Consider the following 20813-nt stretch of genomic DNA (forward strand, 5'->3'; position numbering starts at 1 on the left):
TGGGGTTAAGGATTATGTGGGAGATTGTCACTTTTTGCTTCATATGCTTATATAGTGTTTGAATATTTAATAAAAAGGTCACACAACTTCTAAAAAAAAGAGAGATTACTTGAATCTCAAAACAAAATCAATTTAGGTTAAGACCTTTATCTTGGACCGTTTTTTCCTATACACAAAACAAGTAAGTTACACCTGTTACAACAGATCACTAGCATAGCTTTCCCCTGAATGCTCAACTCCTTACCTCAACTATGCAGCATAGCCACAGTATCTAAAACTTAACAAACAGGAACCAATTCATGAAATTTCTGCTGAATAGAGCCTTAATGTAAGTTAAGGGTTAATGGTCAAGACAACTATGTTCCAAATATTCATGCTAAGTGGCTCTTATCTTGGCCTGGCAGATTAACACAGCCATTAATGCAAATGGACAATACGCCAGAAATATTTAACAGAAGGTAAGGGTTCAAAGAAAATAGAGCATTTTAAATGAAAGCCTTAAGACAAAAAAAACAGTTAAGGTACTGCGAAAGAACTGCAAATATGTTAGGTGGAAATGTATATATATATGTGTATATATATATAAAAACATTCCAACAAGCAACAGAAAAGTGTGAATTGTCATGAAACAAAAGCAACCTTCCAGAAACACTTAAATGCGTGTCTTAAAATATTTTATTAAAAGTTTGAAGAATCATACTACCCAGCAAATGATCAATTAATTTACTTTCAGTATCTAAGTCTATACAAATTATCAAAATCAGGACAGAAAACAATATGATGTACTTAATTAGATAAAACTTTTTTTCGTGTTGCATGACATTAAGAATTTAACCAGCTTGATTGTTTTTCAAAGACTTCTACTTTCTGTATACCTTACTAGGAAATCAAGATATTTTTCAAAATGATAAACAAAATCATAAAAAAAAAATCTAGGATAATGTCCAGTGGATCATTTCCGAAGTGAGAAAGAAGAGGCAGCCCTATTTCTCACAGTATCACGATGAACTGTAGGGCCAGAGACAAGTCATTTAGTATCTCTGTGCCTCAATTTCATTGTCTTCAAAGTATAAGGTTTCCAGTCGTAACCCTAACTTAGAAGAATAACAGGAAATAAAATATCATGTCTGCCATGTTTCTATAACACATAAGCAAAATGCAAATATATTCACATATGCGTCAAAACGGTATTCAAATCAAGCATTCACATGACATGCAGATGAGGAATATCCCCAAGTTGTGTGTCAGATATTAACTGTACTCCTGTCCATAGAAGAAAAGAAGATCCTATTTAGATCCTGCGAGCAGAGTATCCGGGGAAGATAATGATCCTTACATCTCATTGTTTTGTTTTCTGTTAAGAGACTGGACCTGGACCAAATAGTGTCAAATAGTGTCAGGAACAATTATCCCTTGATTCAAGTCAGAATCATTTCAGGAAATTTCACATCCATGTGGATTCAGCATCTTTCTGTTAGATCTGGCTGGGCATACTTCATTAAATGTGCTTTTAGTGATATTTTATTATCAAGGCTTTTTTCATATTATTCAGGTTCGAGCCAACATTACTGAATTTTCTCAAAAGAAAACACAAAATAAGGATCTAGGGAGTTCTGTAAGATTAATTCTCTCAAATTCTAAAGGAGTTTATTTATTAACAAATATTGCTAGATCTAAGATAATAAAAACAATTACTAAAAATACATAATTTTGCATTCATTCAGACCAACTAAATTTTTAATAAAAAGTTTATTCATGTCTATGCATGATTCCCGGTAGAAGAAATGAAGTATATATAAGAAAAAGAATGTGGTACAGTATTACTATTCAAATGAACTGTAGTATTAAAAATTTTATTATATACTGTTCAGTGTATATGCAGAAGTGAATATACTGTAGTCAGTATTTACAGGTCAGAAATGAGATTGTCTTACCTTTAAATGTGACAAACAGTTCTGTAGGAAAATATGCCAATTATTTAAAAAAAACTGCTTCTGACTGACACACAAAAGGCAGGTAATTAATGGATACAGAGCCTACAGGAGAAAGAAGAGAATGACCATTTTTCCATGAAAAAGCACTGGATATGTAAATTATATTTCAATCACTTTCATAAACAAAGAAATTCTGTAGCAGTTTTCCCATTTGTAACAAGAAATACAATCCCTGTTTATACCAGTTAAAAAATTCTGGTTTTTGAAGTGAAAAAAAAAAAGTGAATGAAGGACCGCAAATGGCAAAATATCCTTCTTTTTTATGGGTGAGTTGTATTCCATTACATATATATGCTGCATCTTCTTTATTCATTCATCTATTGATATGCATTTAGGATGCTTCCATATTTTGGCAATTATAAATAATGTTGCCATTAATAGCAAATGTATGTATCTTTTTGAATTAATGCTTATTTTGTCGTTGGCTCTATCCCTTTGATAACTATGTTAGTTTAAAAAGCTAAAGCTCTAAATGTTCTTAGAAACAATGAACAGTACATATATATAAATTTTAAAAATATATGAGATGTATATATGTATTTACATGCGCTATATTGTATATGGGCAGTTTAATTATAACAATTCTACCTAATAAAACTGAAAAATGAAAAAATTGAAATTAAAAAAAAAAAAAAGAAATACGATCTTGTGGAGTAATCTAACTAAGAATGACAAAGGGCAAATTTTCTATAAGAACAATTTCTTGATCTATCACATCTCCCCAGGTTAGAAATATGCTATTATTTCTCCCTAGACCCACTGCTCCCTCAACCAGTACAGTCACCCTGGGATCAGAGGACAGATGGGCATTAATGTTTCAGCTTTCTATTTGTAAGGTGTGTGACTTCAGGGAGGATACGCCAAAATGCTTGAAGCCTCACTTTCCTAACATGTAAAGTTGAGAATCATATCCTATAGAGTTGTGAGGTTTAAAATAAGATAAAGAATGCAAAGCACTTAGCTCAATGCCTGGCACAATGTTTATTATTATTATACCTCTATCTTAAGTGGCCAAGTATCTGTCCAATTCTCCAAGCTTTCTCCAAGCTGCATAAAAATTCACAGAATAACCCCTCAAAGTTACTGGACAGTTAAACTGGGGGATAAAATGCCTTAAATCTCTGAATAGAAAAGATGTAATTAGACAGACAACAGCTCCTAAATAGTCATATGCTTCAGAATACAATTCATCACTAATGTAAAATAAATGAGTTTATGGTTTAATGTAAGACTACACCCAACTTTTCCTGTATTACAATATATAATTTAAAGCATCTGTCAACACAGGTAAATACCTAGAATGAAGTCTGAATGACCTATCAAACACAGAGCTAGTAAAATCAAGAACAGAAAGTTGTTTAAAAAAAAAAAAGGAGGAAATAGATATAAAAAAATTTGCCCTTCTGTTGCGCTTTGGATCTTTTCCAATTTCAATTTTTACAATTCTCTGAAAACTCTACTAAATTCATAAATCAATTACTAAAACTCCTAATTAAGTATGTAAAGGTTTGAAATGTTTCTCAATACCAATGAATGCTTCTTTCTGGAACTCAGCTCAAAAGTAGTCTGATAAAGCATCTCCACAAAATTTTTCAAGCAGGGAACATTCACTTCGTTTTTAACAGCCTAGGTAAGGAGATAATACAAAAACAAAGAGAATGGTTACACGCGTTAGACTAAACTATACCAGGATTACGAGACGTTTCTGTAAGGTATGAAATTACAGTTAATAATTCACTGAGTATCTGATGCAAGTACCATAATGTGCCAAACGACCAAATGTTAAGTAAATAAGATTAAACCTGGTCCCTGCCCTGAGCGAACAAGCAGAGAAAGAGGCAAGTGAACAGGCAATGAGGATGCAGTCTAACAGGAGCTGTAAGAGGAAATTCTCAGTGCTCTCAGAGCACCCAGAAGGGGCCCCTGTGGAAAAACTGCACAACGAAGTAACATCTAAGCTGAATCCAGGATTTCTTTACCTAAAATATTGAAATAGCCTCCCACTTAAGCTCTCTGGCCTTATTCCCACTGCTCTGGCCCCTTGCACTGGGATCCAGCCACACTAGCTTCCTTGCTGTTCCAAGAACACGTCAAATATGCTCTTGTCTCAGGATGTCTGCACTGGTTCTTTCTGCCTAAGAAGCTCTTACTCCCAATACAGCAATGCCTTACTCCCTCATTCCTTTAGTTTCTGCTCAATTGTCACCATCTCTTTCAAGGTGGTGGTCCTTCCTAATCACTCTACTTAAAGTTTTAACTCCCTTACCCACCCTCTTCGGCCATTTTTAGGTCCCCACCATGTGTTTCATGCTCCCCATTTTCACATCCATCATACTGCATATTTTACATACTCGCTTGAGTTTTCTGCACTAGACTTAAACTCTGTAAGAGCAGAGAGTCTTTTCTATCTTGCTCATTGTTGTACTCCCTGTGTATAAAAGATGTCCTGTCACATAGAAAGCCCTCAATATAATGAATAAATTAAGTAGAGTCCAACAAGAAAAGGAGGCTGGGGGTTATTAGAGAGGCAAGAATGTTTCAGACAGAAGGAGCTCTTTGCGCAGAGGCTGGTGATATAGGCTCAACTGTCCCAAAGTTCAGAGATTAAAGTCCTAACCCCACATACTTCATAATGTGACCTTACATGAAAATAGGTCATTGCAGATATAATTAGTTAGGATGAGGTTATACTGGATTGGGGGTGGGAGCTACTCCAGCATGACTGGTATCCTTAAAAGGGGGGAGAAATTTTGGACAAAGACATGCACATGAAGAGAACACTGTATGAAGATGAAGGCAGAGATCAGGGTGATACTTCCATGAGGCAAGGAATGTCAGAGATTTTCAGTAAACTTCCAGAAGCTAGGCAAGAGGCCTAGAACAGATCTTCCTCACAGCACTCAGAAAATCAACCTGCCAACACCTTGATCTCAGACATCTAGCTTCCATAACTGTGAGACAATAAATTTTTGTTGTTTAAGCCACCTGCTTTGTGGTACTTTGTTAGGGCAGCCCTAATGAACAAAGAGATCATAAAAGCAAATATGGCATAAAAGAAGAATTAGGCAACATATAAGAATGGAGCATAGTCAAAGGTCTTCCTACAATCTGCTCCTTTTGATGAATTACCTTAAAAACATAATCTCAGATAGCTGGCAAAAACAGATTTTCAGACAAGGAGGAAGCACAAACAATCTGGGATGGATAAGCAGTAATTCAAATCATTTCTAGGAAAAGAAATTGAAGTGCATGGTAATAGACTAAGCTGACATGGTTTTATAAATGATCATTTTCTTTTTGGTAAAGTGAACCTATTCACATGGTTAAAAACTGAGGTAGGAGTGGGGATGGGGAGCTATCTGACTCAAACTACTTACAAACTTATAATTAATGACTTCTATTTATACTCATTAAAAAACCCATCAAATATTTAATTATAAGCAAATATTCAAACCAGGTAAAAAAAATCATGCTAACTGATATGACAGCTATCATCAATATTTTAACTTCTTAATTTTTCTTACAATTCTCTGTTCATCTTTTCTAAACATGGTCTAAAGATAGAACCTGAATACCACAGACCAATCCATATGAATACATAAATTATAAATAATTAATTCGATGTTTAAAAATGAAAGCAAAACAGTTAAATTAGACTCTCAATATGAAAATAAATTTCTTCACTATTAAATTTTTAAAATAGAATAAAACCTGGATAAAGTGAATGTTACCAACTTGCATTTCTAGCCAGGATGGTAAAAAGGGGGGCTAGTTAACCCTACGATCTGAAACAACCAAAAAATGAACGAAATATATGAAGTGACATGCAAAACATTATACATCAGTCAACAAAAGAAAGTAACCCCTGAGGAATGGAAGTTAAATAAGGGAAGCCCTTTAATGGCCACCAGCTTACTGCTGTGTGAGAGTTTTCAGGGAGCAAACAGAAGTATACCATTGTGCAAAGTTTTTACAAATAAGTGGTATTATTTACTCAACAATATTACTTGAGGTAGACAACAATAAGTTAAAGATGTAGACCATGAACAATATAATGATAAAACAATGAGATATAGCTAATAAGCCAAAAAGGAGATGAAAGAATCACAAAATTATTCAATTAATTCCCCCCCAAAAAAAGCAGAAGAAAAAGGGAACAAAGAACAGATGCAGAAATAAAAAATATAATCAGAAGATGACAGATTTAAAATAACATTATCGAAAATCATATTAAGTGTATGTAGTCCCCAGTTAAAAGGCAGAGACTGTCAGACTGGATAAAAAAGCAAGACCCTGCCTACAAAAAAAAAAAAAGTACTTTAAATATAAAAACACAAGTAGATTAAAAGTTAAAAAATGGAAAAGGATATACTATCCTTACATGATCAAAAGAAAGGAGGAGTGGCTAAATTAGTATCAGACAAAGTAGATTTCAGAGGAAAGAATATTATTAGCAGGGATAAGGAAGGTTATTTCAAGATGATAATGGTGTCAAATCAAGAGGATATAACAATCCTAAACAAATATGTGCCTCATACTAGAGCTTAAACTTACACAAAGGAAAAACTGACAGAACTATAAAGACAAACAGACAAATCTTCAGTTAGTCAGAGATTTCAACACTCCTCTCTCAAAAATTGATAGAACAAGTAGATAGAAAATCAGCAAGGTTATCACAAAGTTGAAGAACACTATCAACCCATTTGCCCTAATTGATATTGATAGAACACTCTCTCCAACAGCAGTATACACAGTCTTTTAAGTGTACATGGAACAGTCATCAAAATAAATAATATTCTAGCTCCCAAACCAAATGTCAATGCATCTAATCAGATTCAAGCAAGTAAGTATGTTCTCTAACCACAAATTAAAAATGAATAATCTGAAGATCTTTGGAGAAAAAATAACCCATGGATTTCAAAAAGGAGAGTAGAAAGTATTTTGAGCTTTATGAAAATGAAAACACAACATGTCAGAATTTGTAAGCTGTCACTGTAGAACTAGTTAGAGGAAAACATAAAGCATAAATGCTTATATTAGAAAAGAGGAAAGGTCTCAATGACCTCAGCTTCCACCTTAAGAAACTAGGCGGAAAAAAAGAGCAAATTAAAACCAAAGTCAGTAGAAGAAAGAATAGTTAAAAATCCAAGCAGAAATCAATGAAATAGAAAACTGAAAAACAGAGAACATCAATAAAGTAAAAAACTAGTTCTTCAAGAAGATCAACAGAATCAATAAACTTCTAGCCAGAAAGATCAGGAAAAAAGGAGAAAAGTCACAAACTACTAATATTTGGAATGAAGGAGGTCACCACAGATGTTACAGGTATTTGAAGAAAATAAGGGAATATTATGAACAACTTTACACCAATAAGTTGGAAAATTCACACAAAATGGACAAACTCCTTAGAAAGACATGAAAGCTTACTCAAGAAGAAATAGCTGAGCAGCCCTATGTCTTTTGAAGAAAATCATCTGCAGTTAAAAAGCTTCCCACAAGGAAAATCCCAGGCCATAAGGCTTTACCGGTGAATTCTAGACATAAAGCCAATCCTGCACAAACATTTCTGACATTGCCTTGTCACTAAAACCAAACAAAGGCATTACAGGAAAAGAAAACTACAGACCAATAGCCCCATGAACATAGACAGATGCAAAAATCTGCAAAACAAAAAATCTTAGAAATAGTATCTTAAAAAATCTTATCATGGTCAAGAGCTTAACCCCAGGAATGGAAGGTTGACCCAATATTTGAAAAAGCAATGAATGTAATTCACCATATTAACAAAAAGCAAAAATGGTATGATTATTTCAGTAGATGGGGAAGAAAAAAGCATTTCACAAGATCCAAAATTCATTACTGAAAAAAAAACTCTTAACGAACTAGGAACAGAAATAAATTTCCTCATTACGATAAAAGGCCTCTATGAAAAACCTACAGGTCACATCACACTTCTTGGTAAAAGACTGACAACTTCAGTCCTAAAATGTGAAAGGAGGCAAGTAAGTCTGCTCCCATCACTTCTATTTATCATTGTACTGAGAGTCCTAGCCAGTGCAATAAGGCAAAAATAAAATAAAACACACATAATGAAAAATATTTTGGAACACCTGGAAAATGAAACTTAAAAAAATGCCATTAATAAAATCCCAATCAAATCCCACCAGATTTTTAACTGGCTAGGTGATTCAAGAATTTACAGGGAAATGCAACAGACCTAGAAGAGTCAAAATTTTTTTGAAAAAAACATAAAGTGAGAAGATGTATACTAACTGCCTTTTAACTTACTACAGTTATTAAGACAGTGTACCACTGTTGTGGGAATATACACACGGATTATTGGAATAGAACAGAGTCAGGAATAGACCTACACAAATAGAGTTCATTGATTTTTAGACAAAGGAACCAATGTGCTTGGAAAGAGTTGTCTTGACGACAAATGGTCAAATGGTACACAGGAACAACTGGATGTCATATGCAAAAACAAAACTTCAATCCATACCTCATACCGTATATGAAATTAACTCAAAATGGATCACTGACCTAGAAGTAAACCCTAAAACTGAAATACAGAAAACCTTTGTTACCTTGGATTAGGCAAAGACTTCATAGATATGATACTAAAAGCACAATTTATAAAAGAACAAATTGATAAATCAGACTTCATCAAAATTAAAAACATCTTCTGTTCCAAAGACATAATTTAAGAAAATGAAAAGACAAATCATGGACTAGGAGAAACTATTCCTAAAGTATATATCTGACAAAAAACTTGGACCCAGAATATACAAAAATAAAAAATAAAAGTATATCTTTCAAAACTCAATCATAAAATGAATACTCCATTTTAAAAATGGGAAAAACAATTTTAACAGACATTTTGCCAAAGAAAATATACGGACAGCAAATAAGGACAGGAAAAGCTGCTCAAAATCATTAGTCATCAGGGAAATGAAAATTAAAAGAGATACATGACACACCTATCAGACTGGCTAAAAGTAAAAAGACCAGCCAAAGCCAGAGTTGGTGAGGATGTGGCAGGAGGTACTGCTGGTGGGAATGCAAAACGGTACAACCACTTTGGAACACTCGCAATTACTTTAAGAGTTAAAACATATACCTACCATTTGGTCCAGCTATTCCACTCCTAGACATTCACCCAAAGGAAATAAAAGCACATGTCCATACACAGACCTGTGCGTGAATGTTCATAGCAGCTTTATTTGTAACAGTCAAAAACCAGAGACAACCCAAATGTCTAAAACCAGGTAAACATATAACCAAATTGTGATATATTCGTACAATGAAATACTAGTCAATAATTACTACATTACTGATATGTTCTGTAACATAGTTGGAACTCAAAATAATCATGCAGACTGAAAGAAACTAGAAAACAGAGTCTGTACTTTAAGATTCCACTTGTAGAAAATTCTAGGAAACACAAAACTAACATAGAGGACTAGAAAGAAGATCAATGATTATCCAAGAACAACATGGGGTGAGTGGAAGGGGATTAAAAAGAAGCACGAGGAAACTTTTAGAGTGTGATAGATATGTATGTTACCTTCATTGTGGTGAAGGTTTCACAGGCACATACGTATGTCTAACTATATACTTCAAGTATGTGTAGTTTATTTTATGTCAATTTTACCTCCATAAGTCTGTTTTAAAGTGAAAGAATATATATATATAATATATATAATATATAAAAAAATATATAATATATATAAAAAATATCATTATACAGCACAGTAGAATACTGAAAGTGAGCAGCATATGATATACCATAGGCAAAACTGAGTAGGGGGTGGTGGGGGAGACTCAGGAAATAAAAAAATCTAGCATGTCTAAGTATCCTAAAATCCCTGAATGTTATTTGTAGCCCTCTATGTTACTAGTAACTGCAAAACTATTTTTTGAATAACACAATGAATTTACATCAAGAAAAGCTTCTATGAATCTGCCTCCCTAGAAGTTACTGCAATCATATTTACAGCAATCAAATTTTCTAAACAATTTAGAATACATATTCTGACAGGTATGATGAACATCACAGCAACTACAGAGAAATGAACATTTAAAATCAAGACAGTCCTGTAAACTCCAGGATATGCGTCACAGTACTTTTGAAATCTTCAGAGGCATTAAAGTGGCTGCCATTTTGCAAGCAGCAAACACCATGAGTAAATGCAGGGTGTTAGACTGAGCTACTTGAGATAACCATTACTTTCAGGTTACAAATCCTCTCTGCCTTCCTAACAGCCTCTACGTCTTAAGGGCCTGGGCTTGTTCTTTTAATTAAAAGACTGATCCATGCTATTCTGCTATTTGCCTAATAACCATTTCCCCACACCCACATGACATTCAGAGTTCCACTTAACTGTCTATGACATGACCAGAAAGTAAGACTATTTCGTGTGTCAACTTCTTCAACGAAAAGGTACTTTTAAAGCATAACATAAAAATTAAAATATACTTACAGCAGCTACAGGGATAAGAATCTCCACAAATAAACCAGCAAGTGCGTGTTTTATATCTTTATCTTTGACTTCTAAGAAATACTGAGCACATTCCTTGAGAGGGGAAGAAAAGTATGTTAGATTAACAAAAGAGGAAGATTAAAGTAATTTTACTATCCCAATAATTTTGTAAACACTCTGCAATTTTACCAGAAAGCTAGGTTCAAATCATGCTCAAATTTGAAAAGAAAGTTAATTCACACTTGTGACAATTTAAAACTTGGGATAAGGAATTAATAACCATGTCATTCATTTATATTTACTTTGTGCTTTAAAGAGTCATGAAATGCAGAAACAATCACTGTTAGGCTAAGTCTAGACACTACAACTGAGAAGACAGGTCACCTGCATGAACTGAAATGATGCCTCAAAATCTTCTACAGGATACATTTTCACGCGGAAAAACTTCATCCCCATTATTAAGCTGATGACGCTTTGAACTACATGTGGACTCTGTTCCTTTTGTCGCAGCTCTTTTAACTCTGTCACAAACTTCTTCCTCACAGCCTGAAACCTTTAATGTACAGGGATACACAATTTGATGTGAATTAAAAACACTCATTCCTCACATGATATTTAAGGCTGAAACCAAAAGTATTTTATCTAAACATCACCTCCTTTCCCTGCCCTCATCAAAGTTACCAGAAAAATGTACAGAAGAAAACAGAATTATTTGTTATTCTAAATGTGCTGTTACATGTATTTGTCAAACCAGAAATTCCCTAAGGAGAAATAACAGAGTTTCTTCTTCCTATAATACCATCAACACAGCACCATTACCATTTCATAGTTAATCATCATCATAAACATAAGATCTAATAACCCACCCATAAAACATCCACATGTAAATCAGAGTGTCTCTAATTTTTAAGGCTCCTTTTGATAAAGTTTGCAATTTGAGTTACATGGAGAGCAGACTGGAGATTGCACATTTGTTCAAAGAGATAAACCAATCAATTGCAGACTACTAATGATCACTTGAAATTAATATTTCCTTGTACTTAGAAAAACTGAAGACGAGTGAGAGGACGCTAGTCTCACAATATGAATAAGCTAAAGACTCAAACTGCTTTTGAAATGTGAGCACCATCCTGGATTCGAATGACCACAACTGTTAAGGCTACTAAGTTTTTCTTTGCTTACATTGGAAGAAGATATCTGATAGTTTAATAATTTAATATCTTATGGTTTAATAATACTTCATTTTTTCTCCTCTATGCATTATAAAACAACTAATGATTTTACTGCTAGTGTTACTTGGGGAAACCAACTCTTGAAAGTTAAAATGACAAATGAAATATACTTCCCAATGGTCACTGAGGACAGATTAATGTTAATTACATATGGATATGTAATTAGATATAAATGAAATATGGGTACACGATAGGAAGTATGACTTATTTCCATTCCAGTCTTGGAGAATACAACACCATTTTCCACGAAAGAACTATTTTGCATTTTATAAAGAAAATATAAAGTGGGTAAAAATCTTCCCATTGTAATAACATTAGAATCTAAGGGGTTTTTCTTTTATTAAATTTCTCATAATAATTACTAGTTACTATAATCAAAGCAAATGCCTAGACAAGATTCTAATACGCCCCCAGCCTTTCTCTTTCTCCCCTTCCCACCTCACCACCTGCCCTCTCTAAAGTCGGTGCCATCAGCCTAATCTAGTGTGGGTCCATCCACATTTTTCCCATGCTCATTGTATATGTGGGTGGAAAGGACCTCAGTATTGCTTGAGTGGCATTTCTCCTACAACTAGTCCAGTGAGGCTGAGCATCACTTCACAGATTTACTGGCCACTTAGACTTACTACCCTTACCATCCTAGATTTATCTTGGCTGTGATGGAGTGTTCTTCTGGATCCAACTTGCTAATGTATTATTTAGAATTTCTCACCTACATTCCTGACAGAAAATCATTTTCAATAAAAATTAAAGTATCATGAACTACTATGTCATAAAAAGAAATATATCATTGCTCATGTTTTTGTATCTATATTCCTGAGACAGGGATTCATTGTTGATTAAATATAAATGCAATATTGAAATATTATTGTCCAAGTCATTTCAAATACAGCAACTATGTTCTAAGTTCCATCACACTGGGTATACAAGGGTCCCCGGTGTATTACAAGAGATAAATACTAAATTAAAAAAATACCAAATAAAATACATTACTTAACATTCAAATCCAAAGTACTAAACATTAACAATAATTGTATTTGCTTTCTTAGAATTTAAAATGGTTGTTATATGACAATTTCAAGGCCAAAGACTCTTTATATGGCTCCCAAGAAAATCTGAATTGATACATTTTTCCTTATAAATTTCCCAGTAGTAATAAAGGAAATTCAAAATCTCCCATAGTCTTTAGAGCAATCACAAGATACTAAAGACAAACATCTTTTTTACTGTTTACTGTAATGACTGTTCAACACAATTCAATGAGTGTAACTCCTAAGGAATACCCTTTTTATGGAGTAATCTAGTATCATTTATCTTTCCTTTTGGTATGTCTTCTACCTATTCAAAACTCGGTTCGGTATTAAAACAAATAAGATGGTTAGAAGGAAGACTCTGCATTGCTATCTCAGAAATAAAAGTACTAACTAGAAAGTATTAAAAGTAATTATTAGCTATGGAAAGAGTTTTAAAAGAAAGATTTTTAAAAAGACTTCTCACAGAACTGTGAAAAATAGGGAATAAGGTAATGTCCTAACTTTTCTTGGCAATTTCTGACTTCCTCAATTCAGGTTTTACGGAAAAGCCCGAATAAATGAAAACAAGTTGTGGAATTGAGGTATGAGTGTCACTTAAAAATTCTCTAAGGAAAAGATCTGTGAAATAAAAAAAGATGGAGCAAAACAACAAGTTCATACTGTACAGCACAGGGAACTATATTCAATATCTTGTAGTAACTTATCGTTAAAAAGAATATGAAAACGAATATATGTATGTCCATGTATGACTGAAGCATTGTGCTATACACCAAAAATTGACATAACATTATAAACTGACTATAGTTCAATAAAAATATATTAAAAAAAGAAGAAAAAGATGGAGCGGACTTTACAATAACTCTGTGGAAAAAAAAGTAGATCTAAAACTGTCAGTCTATTCTATTCATTAGTAATGAATTCTGAAACGCAAAGCAAATCACAATCAGTGATTTAGAAAACTTACTTTGATTGGGCAAGAACGCCTATCACTTCTGCATATAAATCTGCAATAATATGCACATTCCCAGTGTTGGTTCCTGAATATCTAAAATAACAAAAGAACAAATGTATTATTTCATTAAATTTTCCTACAAACTCTCTTTCTTAATAAACCTGAAAAATTCCTTATCAGTGTTGTATAAATTTTCTCTGAAGATTCATTTGTAGGATGCTAAAAACCATATGAATTTTCTTCTATCTCTGGATTTTTATTTGCCAGGAAATTAAACATGATTCTTATAAATCCAATCAATGGTTTTAAGAATTATTTTGACAAAATCTTTCCCATAAGTATCTTGTGTGGATTTAAAAAAAAAAAAAAGAGGAAGATAATTGCTTTGAACTCCAAAAACAAATAATCCATGAGAGTCCAAATTAACAAACTAAACCTGGACCGCAGAGAAAAGCAACAATCCCGTAAGTACTTTACTTACCCTTCCTTATGTTTAAAGTGCTTAAAAGCTAAGTTTAGAACTTCGTGAACTAAGGGATCGGGCACAGGATGAACAGGAATCTACGGGAAAAAAAAATCAAGTGTGTGCTAAACAGGTTATAAGTCTTCTCAGGATTTCAATTAACCAATCAATAATCAATTTTAATTTTCATGATAGGATCTACTACAAATCTGTCAATCTCCTTTTCTAAGAAAGCTACTATTTTTCTCTAAGAAGTTGGTTGAACATCTAACTTAACAAGCTCTAAATTAAAAAATACTCGCTTCATAATCACAAATCACTGAACTATGGACTATGCAGATGAAAAAAATTGTCATTGTTGTTGTTAGTACAATTGTTACTGTCAGAAAGTTAAAAACAAACTCATGTAGCTCTGCAGCACCTAGAGGAAAGCAGCTTTTGACTGAGCCAGCTCCATATTCCAGACAGTCTTGACTTTCTCTCGTAACAGTATCCAAAAGGAACACCAACTTTTCCAACAATTTAAAATTATTTGGCTTTATTAGTATTAGAAATTTGTCATATAAATGTTTGTTTTATTTATTTCTTTAAAAATTATATGCTAGTTCCTAATATGTAAAACACACCAAAACATTTAAACCAGAAAGTAAAATCCCTCCTCTTCCCCATATATATATATATATAGTAAAATTACCATTGACAACTTGGTATGTATCTACTTCCAGGCTTTTTCCTACACACACTCACCCACACACCTTATTTTCACTTAACAGAATGATGCTTCTTTCCATGTCAGTACTTAGAGCTTCTCCTTAGACTATTTGACAGCCATGTGATACTCATTATAATTTATTATAATTTATGATTTATTTAATGAGCTCCCTATTAATGAACATTTCATCCCAGATTTCAATATTCAAAATTTATAATGTTATACAATAAACATTTTGTGCATTTAACATTCTTTACTTGTAGAGTTCCACGGGAAAGAGTCCAAAAGGAGAAAGTCTGATGGGTGAAAGATTATACAAATCACCATTGATATAGATTCTAATTCTATATATGTGTGGGTCTGTTTTTGAGCTATTTCATCAATTTATATACATCTACACTAAAATCATGCTGCCTTAATTATTAGAGATTACTAATAAGTTCTGGTGTCTGGTATTGCAAGAACTCCTTGATTTTTCTTCAGAGATAACTTGGCTCTTCTTGGGCCATTGTTCTTCTATATTCAATTCAGAGTCATCTTTTCAAGTTCCATAAAAACTGTTAGGATTTTTATTGGAGTTATAATAAATCTATAGATCAATTTGGGAGTAATTGTATTTTTACATATTCACATGAAATATCTTCCCACTTCTTTAAATGCTTTCAGGCAAGTTTTATAATTTTCTAGTTCTGTCCTTTGTTATGCTTATTCCTAAGACAATAAACATATGGAGAGATGCTTGATTTCATCAGTAATAAGGAGAATGAAAATATACAGGATGTTATTTTATACGTATTTGATGGGGAAAAAATTAAATCTGACAATACCAAATAGTGGAGATAATATAAATGAATGAGGCTTCATACACATTGCTGGTAGAAGTTTAAATCATTTTTTTATATCACCCACAATCTAGTGAAGGTCAGAGTATGCCACCACCAAGCATGGCACTTTGGTGTAAGAATTATTTTGAGCTGACAGCCACTGAGAAACAGGAGATGCAGGAAAAGCTCTCTACCCTCCTTTCTGCCTAACAGCAGCCTCCCCTCCCCTTTCCCATATCAAGAAGAGAACAACCATTATCACTAGAAACAGGGAGTTGGCACTGAGATGGATCTGCACAAAGAAACCTCACTAAATTGCCCTTATCTTCCATTAGTTTCCCCATATATTTACCTTCCCACCATTTACCACCTCTGGGAGCCCAAACCCTTTTCCTCTGTCACTTCTTCATAAAGTACTGCTCTTTGTTAAAATAGGTCCTCAGGTCTAACCTTCCTTTGGGTCTTCACTACTTTTCTGTGAAGGCCTCCAATGTGTATGTAATCAACTTTTTCTTCTGTTAATCTGCTGTCAGTTTCATTTGCAGGGCCCCAGCCACTAAACCTAAGAGAGCAGGGGCCACTAGATTGGCAATAACACACCTAAGAAAATAATGATGAACAGCTACATGTTTCATAGGTTAATCTTAGTAACATATTGTTGAGTGAAAAAATAAGCCCCAGAGGACAATAAACAGTATGATCCAATTTTTTAAAAAGCTCAAAAACATTTTTTTCAAGTTAAGGGTATCATTAACATAAAAATCAGTGTAATAGTAAAGAAGTAGCCAGGGAGAAAACTAGAAGAGCTTTACATAATTAGGCTTAAATTTTCAGAGTCTCAGGTGGTAGGCTCATAGGTAACTGTAATACTGTAAATTAACAAATACACAGGCAGTGAAACAGGGATCCATCAGTAGCAAAAGTGTCTTGGACAAGGATCATGATTTTATCCAATTCTGCGTGCCTGGGGTCCAATTAAAACAAAGCACACAGGAATTTTATGTCTGCTTAAAACTGTTAACAATGTATTTTACAGAATACCACATCAATAGGATGAAATTGTAATAAAAAAATTAAATATAACCAAGAAAGCCACAAACTAGAGTAGGGAAAAAATAGAGAATTATAAGTACTCAGAGAAGGGCAGAATGCTTCTTGAGAATTTGATGAAGGAGAGATTTTTATTTAAAATGAAGATACATGTTTCTTACAAAGATTAATCAGGAGCTTTTTAGAAGCGGGCTGAATTTAGACCTTAATAATGATCAGGAACTAGTTCAAAACTAGTGAATGTGAAAGAGATATTAGATAAGAGTAATGGTAATTAAATTGCAATGAGGGGCAAGAAACCCAATAAGGAACTGTTCGTTTTCCTTTATTCGTCTCAGTGAGAGGGTGACTGCACTCACACAACACCAAGGAGAGTACGGCACCACCTTCACAGCACTGTCTCAAGCAGAGGGAGGCACAGCTTTAAAAGGCTCATGGCAAACCTTTACTCCAGGATTGACGGCTGTAGCCTCACCTTGGCTAAATGGCTCAGAATTTATTGTTGATCAGAGGAAATCAGAAAGAACATTCATCTCAGATTTCCTAAAAATTGAGACTATCCTAAAGGCGTGTACCTGAAATTCAGTTAAGAAGAAAACGCATATGTTCATGTATAACTGAAAAATTGTGCTCTACACTGGAATTTGACACAACATTGTAAAATGATTATAAATCAATAAAAATGTTTAAAAAATTTTAAAAATTAAAAAATAACCCAAATATTAAAAAAATTTAAAAAAAGAAGAAGAAGAAAATGCACTATGAAGGAGATTCCTATACTACCCTCTCAAAAATCAAACAGGGATTAAGTGGGGAAGCAGCTGTAATCCAAACTCTCTCTTCCTACATCTCAGATAACCTTTCAAAAATAATCTGATGATACAGGAAAGAAATGAAGTTTATACATCTGTTTGCAGAAGCTGAGATTTTTAAATCCCATGTTAATAACAGGGCAGAACCTGAATTTACTCTATATGGTAAAGTTTGAGAATTCAGAGACTCTAGGATAGTCTTAACCTTTGTTCCCCCATTGGTAAACTGAAATTTTAAACCTAGAATTTCTCTAGCAATTAGGGATACTTTAACTAGGAATTTTATAATTGACTACATAATTACAAGAAGCTTTTCAATCTTTTATAGGCAAACATATCCCATCATTATAAAACTATAACGACCATATCTTATTGATACAGGAATTTCAGAATATTGGCTGATAAATTAACTATGCTCATAGCATGGCAATCTTTTATGGGGTACCCTGCACATCTCTTCTTGGGATCACGCTATTCCTCTCATATTAAGAAGAAACTAAAACCAGTACCTGCAAAGGGCTCCCTTAAATTCACACCAAGCTGTTCAACTTATTATAGGTAAACTATAAGCAAATCATTATACAATAAATAAAAAACACCATAGGGTCTTTCTATACTTTAATCATTGTAATGAAGAAAAGCCATGCTTAGCTTCTCTTTTCACTGGTTACATAACCTGGAGGAAGTTTCCACTTCCTCACCTATAAATTGCAGATAACAGATTAGAACCCCATAATTACTAGCCCTGAGAGACTGCAAAACTGGGTATATCATAATTGGGGATTGATTCTTGTCCTCTCACTTTTTCCACCCTTCTCTAAAAGGGGCCAGGACAAAATTCTTACCTCCTAGGAATGTAGGGCAGATGAAGGATCTAGAACATGGGATGGAGATACTGAGGACAAGGTGTGGTCGGGGGGGGGGGGGAGGCAGTAAACCAGAGCCCGTGAGGGAAGCAGCAGGGCAGATGCATTCTCCTAGCCTGACTTTCCCCAAGTTGGGCCAAACAAAACAGGCCCCAAGATAACAAAAAGGTTACTGAAGTCATGGGTGTTGTCGTATACATCCTGCGATTATCCATTGATAGTTAAAACAAAGTACATCTCTACCACTAGGTGATGCCAAATGTTAGTCAGGAGTGGGCTATGGCTGACTCCCAGAACTCAATGCAGAACTCATAGCGCTAATTACGCAGGCTGACCCCCGACATTTCAGTGACCTTGCAATAATGCAACACCACATTTTACATGATTTAATTTTTTTGCCCCACTTACTGTGCTGTGTTGTGGTTTTACTATCTTGAGTTCCTTACACAGATGCTTAGTGTGCTCGAGGCCAGAGATAGGAAACACAACTTAAACCTGTGATTTCTCCTAAGTAGTCACCAGAAGTCAATGACAGCTAGGGACATCATTTAGCCATGCTGTATGCTCTTTATTACGACCTTAATATTGCTACCACCAACACTTTTCACTTGTCTTTGTGCAAGATATTACTTAGGCATTTTACATGCATTATTTATAACACTTAGAACAGCCTTACATGGTAGGATTTACCCCCATTTTTACAGATGAGGGAACTGAAGTTTAGAAGTTGATGCATACTTCTCTAGAATATACTGTGTGCCCAGTTTCTGATATATGAAAATGCATTTAATAAATGAAACAAATGAGGAAAGAAAACTTTCAGTTTTATCATAGTACAACTAGAAAAGACAGGAGCAGAAGTGAGAAGAAATATATCTCATCTTTAATTTCTGGAAGAAAAAAAAGTACAACCTCTAAAAATTTTATTTTAAAAATGAATATTATCAGAATGCTCATCCCTACTTCTCCCCTTATTTTCAATAATAAAAAAATACTCCGAAACTGAATCTCCAAGAAAGGGGGAGAGGGAGAACCCCACTTCAGTTTATAGAAAAAAAAGTCTTACTTTTATGGAATAATGTTCCCATCTATAGTATCAAGAATTTTCAGATCTTATCCTTTGTGTGATTTTAGTAGCAGCTCTAATTCTACTTGAACATTCAAGAAGGATATATCTAGAAGACTCTAAAGCACACCCAAGCTTTATTCCAAGGCTACTCCTACCACCACGTCCCAAAAGCTAATGCTTTTAGCACATCATGAAAGTGGAAAACAACAAAACCAAGTTCAGATATGGGCACTGGGGAGTCAGCAAGGTTCATTCATTATGTAAATGACCAGCCAGCCCTCAATGCAAAGGAGAGTGAACAAATTCCTGCCTCAGCAAAATCACAAATAACTAACCCCATAACCTTCATGGCTGTTCACCAACACCCAAAATGCCAACGTTAGGTCTGAAAATACTAAGGATCTACTCCACCTGCTGATACTTCACAATAAGCACCGATAAAACTAAGCCAAGAGCTAGAAGTAGCTCATAAGCCTGGTTTCCCAATCTTACTTATTTCACTGAATAAATGTATGGTTAAAGTTCACTATAAAAAGAAAATTGCTTCAAACATCCTAAATGCTACAGTGCTTTTTAAACATGCTTTTACCATGGATTCTAAAGCCTCTGGTACTAATACACTAATATCTGTAGTTGGCCATGACCCCAAAATTATTCTTCCAACTTTCTTGGAAAAATAAAATTAGTCCTTTATCATCTTGAATTAATTTTGTTCCCATGGTGAATCATAGTAATTTCATCACATTTATGTAAACTCAATTCTCTGTCTAACTTGTTATGATTTAAACTTTAATTTTACAAGATGTTGGCCATTTCACCTAATTTTGTATCACTGATTTTACCAGTAAGAATAATTTTACTGAAAAAAGAGCACTAGCTTTATAATTTGCAGCAAGTCACTGTAACTAAGAACATTTGTTTAATCTATGAGATAAAAACAACAGACAGCAGTAACTGGACACTTTCCATGTCCCAGGCATTACCGTATTTAATTTTCATGATTCTATAAAATGATACTATTATCATTCCTCTTTTACAGAGGAGGAAAGAATTTGTGGGTAATAACTTGCCCAAGTTACACAGCAAGTAAATGACACAGCTGGGATAAAAACACTTGCTATGGCTGTCTCCCAAAACTTATTATACAACAGATCTAGAGTTCTTTATGTATTTTGAAGAGTTCTAAATATGTGTGATTATCACTTATTATTATTATTATTATTATTATTATTATTTATGATAAGGACATGACAAGTTATTCAAGAAACAAATAATTTATAATATATGAGGTAAAGGACTAACCCATAAAGAGTATTTACTCC

General features: G+C 33.9%; 1 protein-coding gene across 5 annotated transcripts in view; it reads right to left on the reverse strand.

The window, feature by feature from the left end:
* Positions 1-20813, reverse strand: part of FRYL (FRY like transcription coactivator) — a 226676-nt gene that overhangs the window by 95531 nt on the left and 110332 nt on the right. For all 5 annotated transcript variants that reach the window (XM_032497154.1, XM_006185951.3, XM_032497176.1 and 2 more), the window contains 6 exons: positions 14177-14256; positions 13708-13788; positions 10862-11030; positions 10478-10570; positions 3522-3620; positions 1935-2036 (listed from right to left, as the gene is read on the reverse strand). In XM_032497154.1, coding sequence (XP_032353045.1) covers positions 1935-2036; positions 3522-3620; positions 10478-10570; positions 10862-11030; positions 13708-13788; positions 14177-14256 — 624 coding nt within the window. The remainder of the gene's footprint in view (positions 1-1934; positions 2037-3521; positions 3621-10477; positions 10571-10861; positions 11031-13707; positions 13789-14176; positions 14257-20813) is intronic.

The sequence above is a fragment of the Camelus ferus genome, chromosome 2 (assembly GCF_009834535.1).
Source record: "Camelus ferus isolate YT-003-E chromosome 2, BCGSAC_Cfer_1.0, whole genome shotgun sequence".
In the NCBI taxonomy this organism is placed as follows: domain Eukaryota; kingdom Metazoa; phylum Chordata; class Mammalia; order Artiodactyla; family Camelidae; genus Camelus; species Camelus ferus.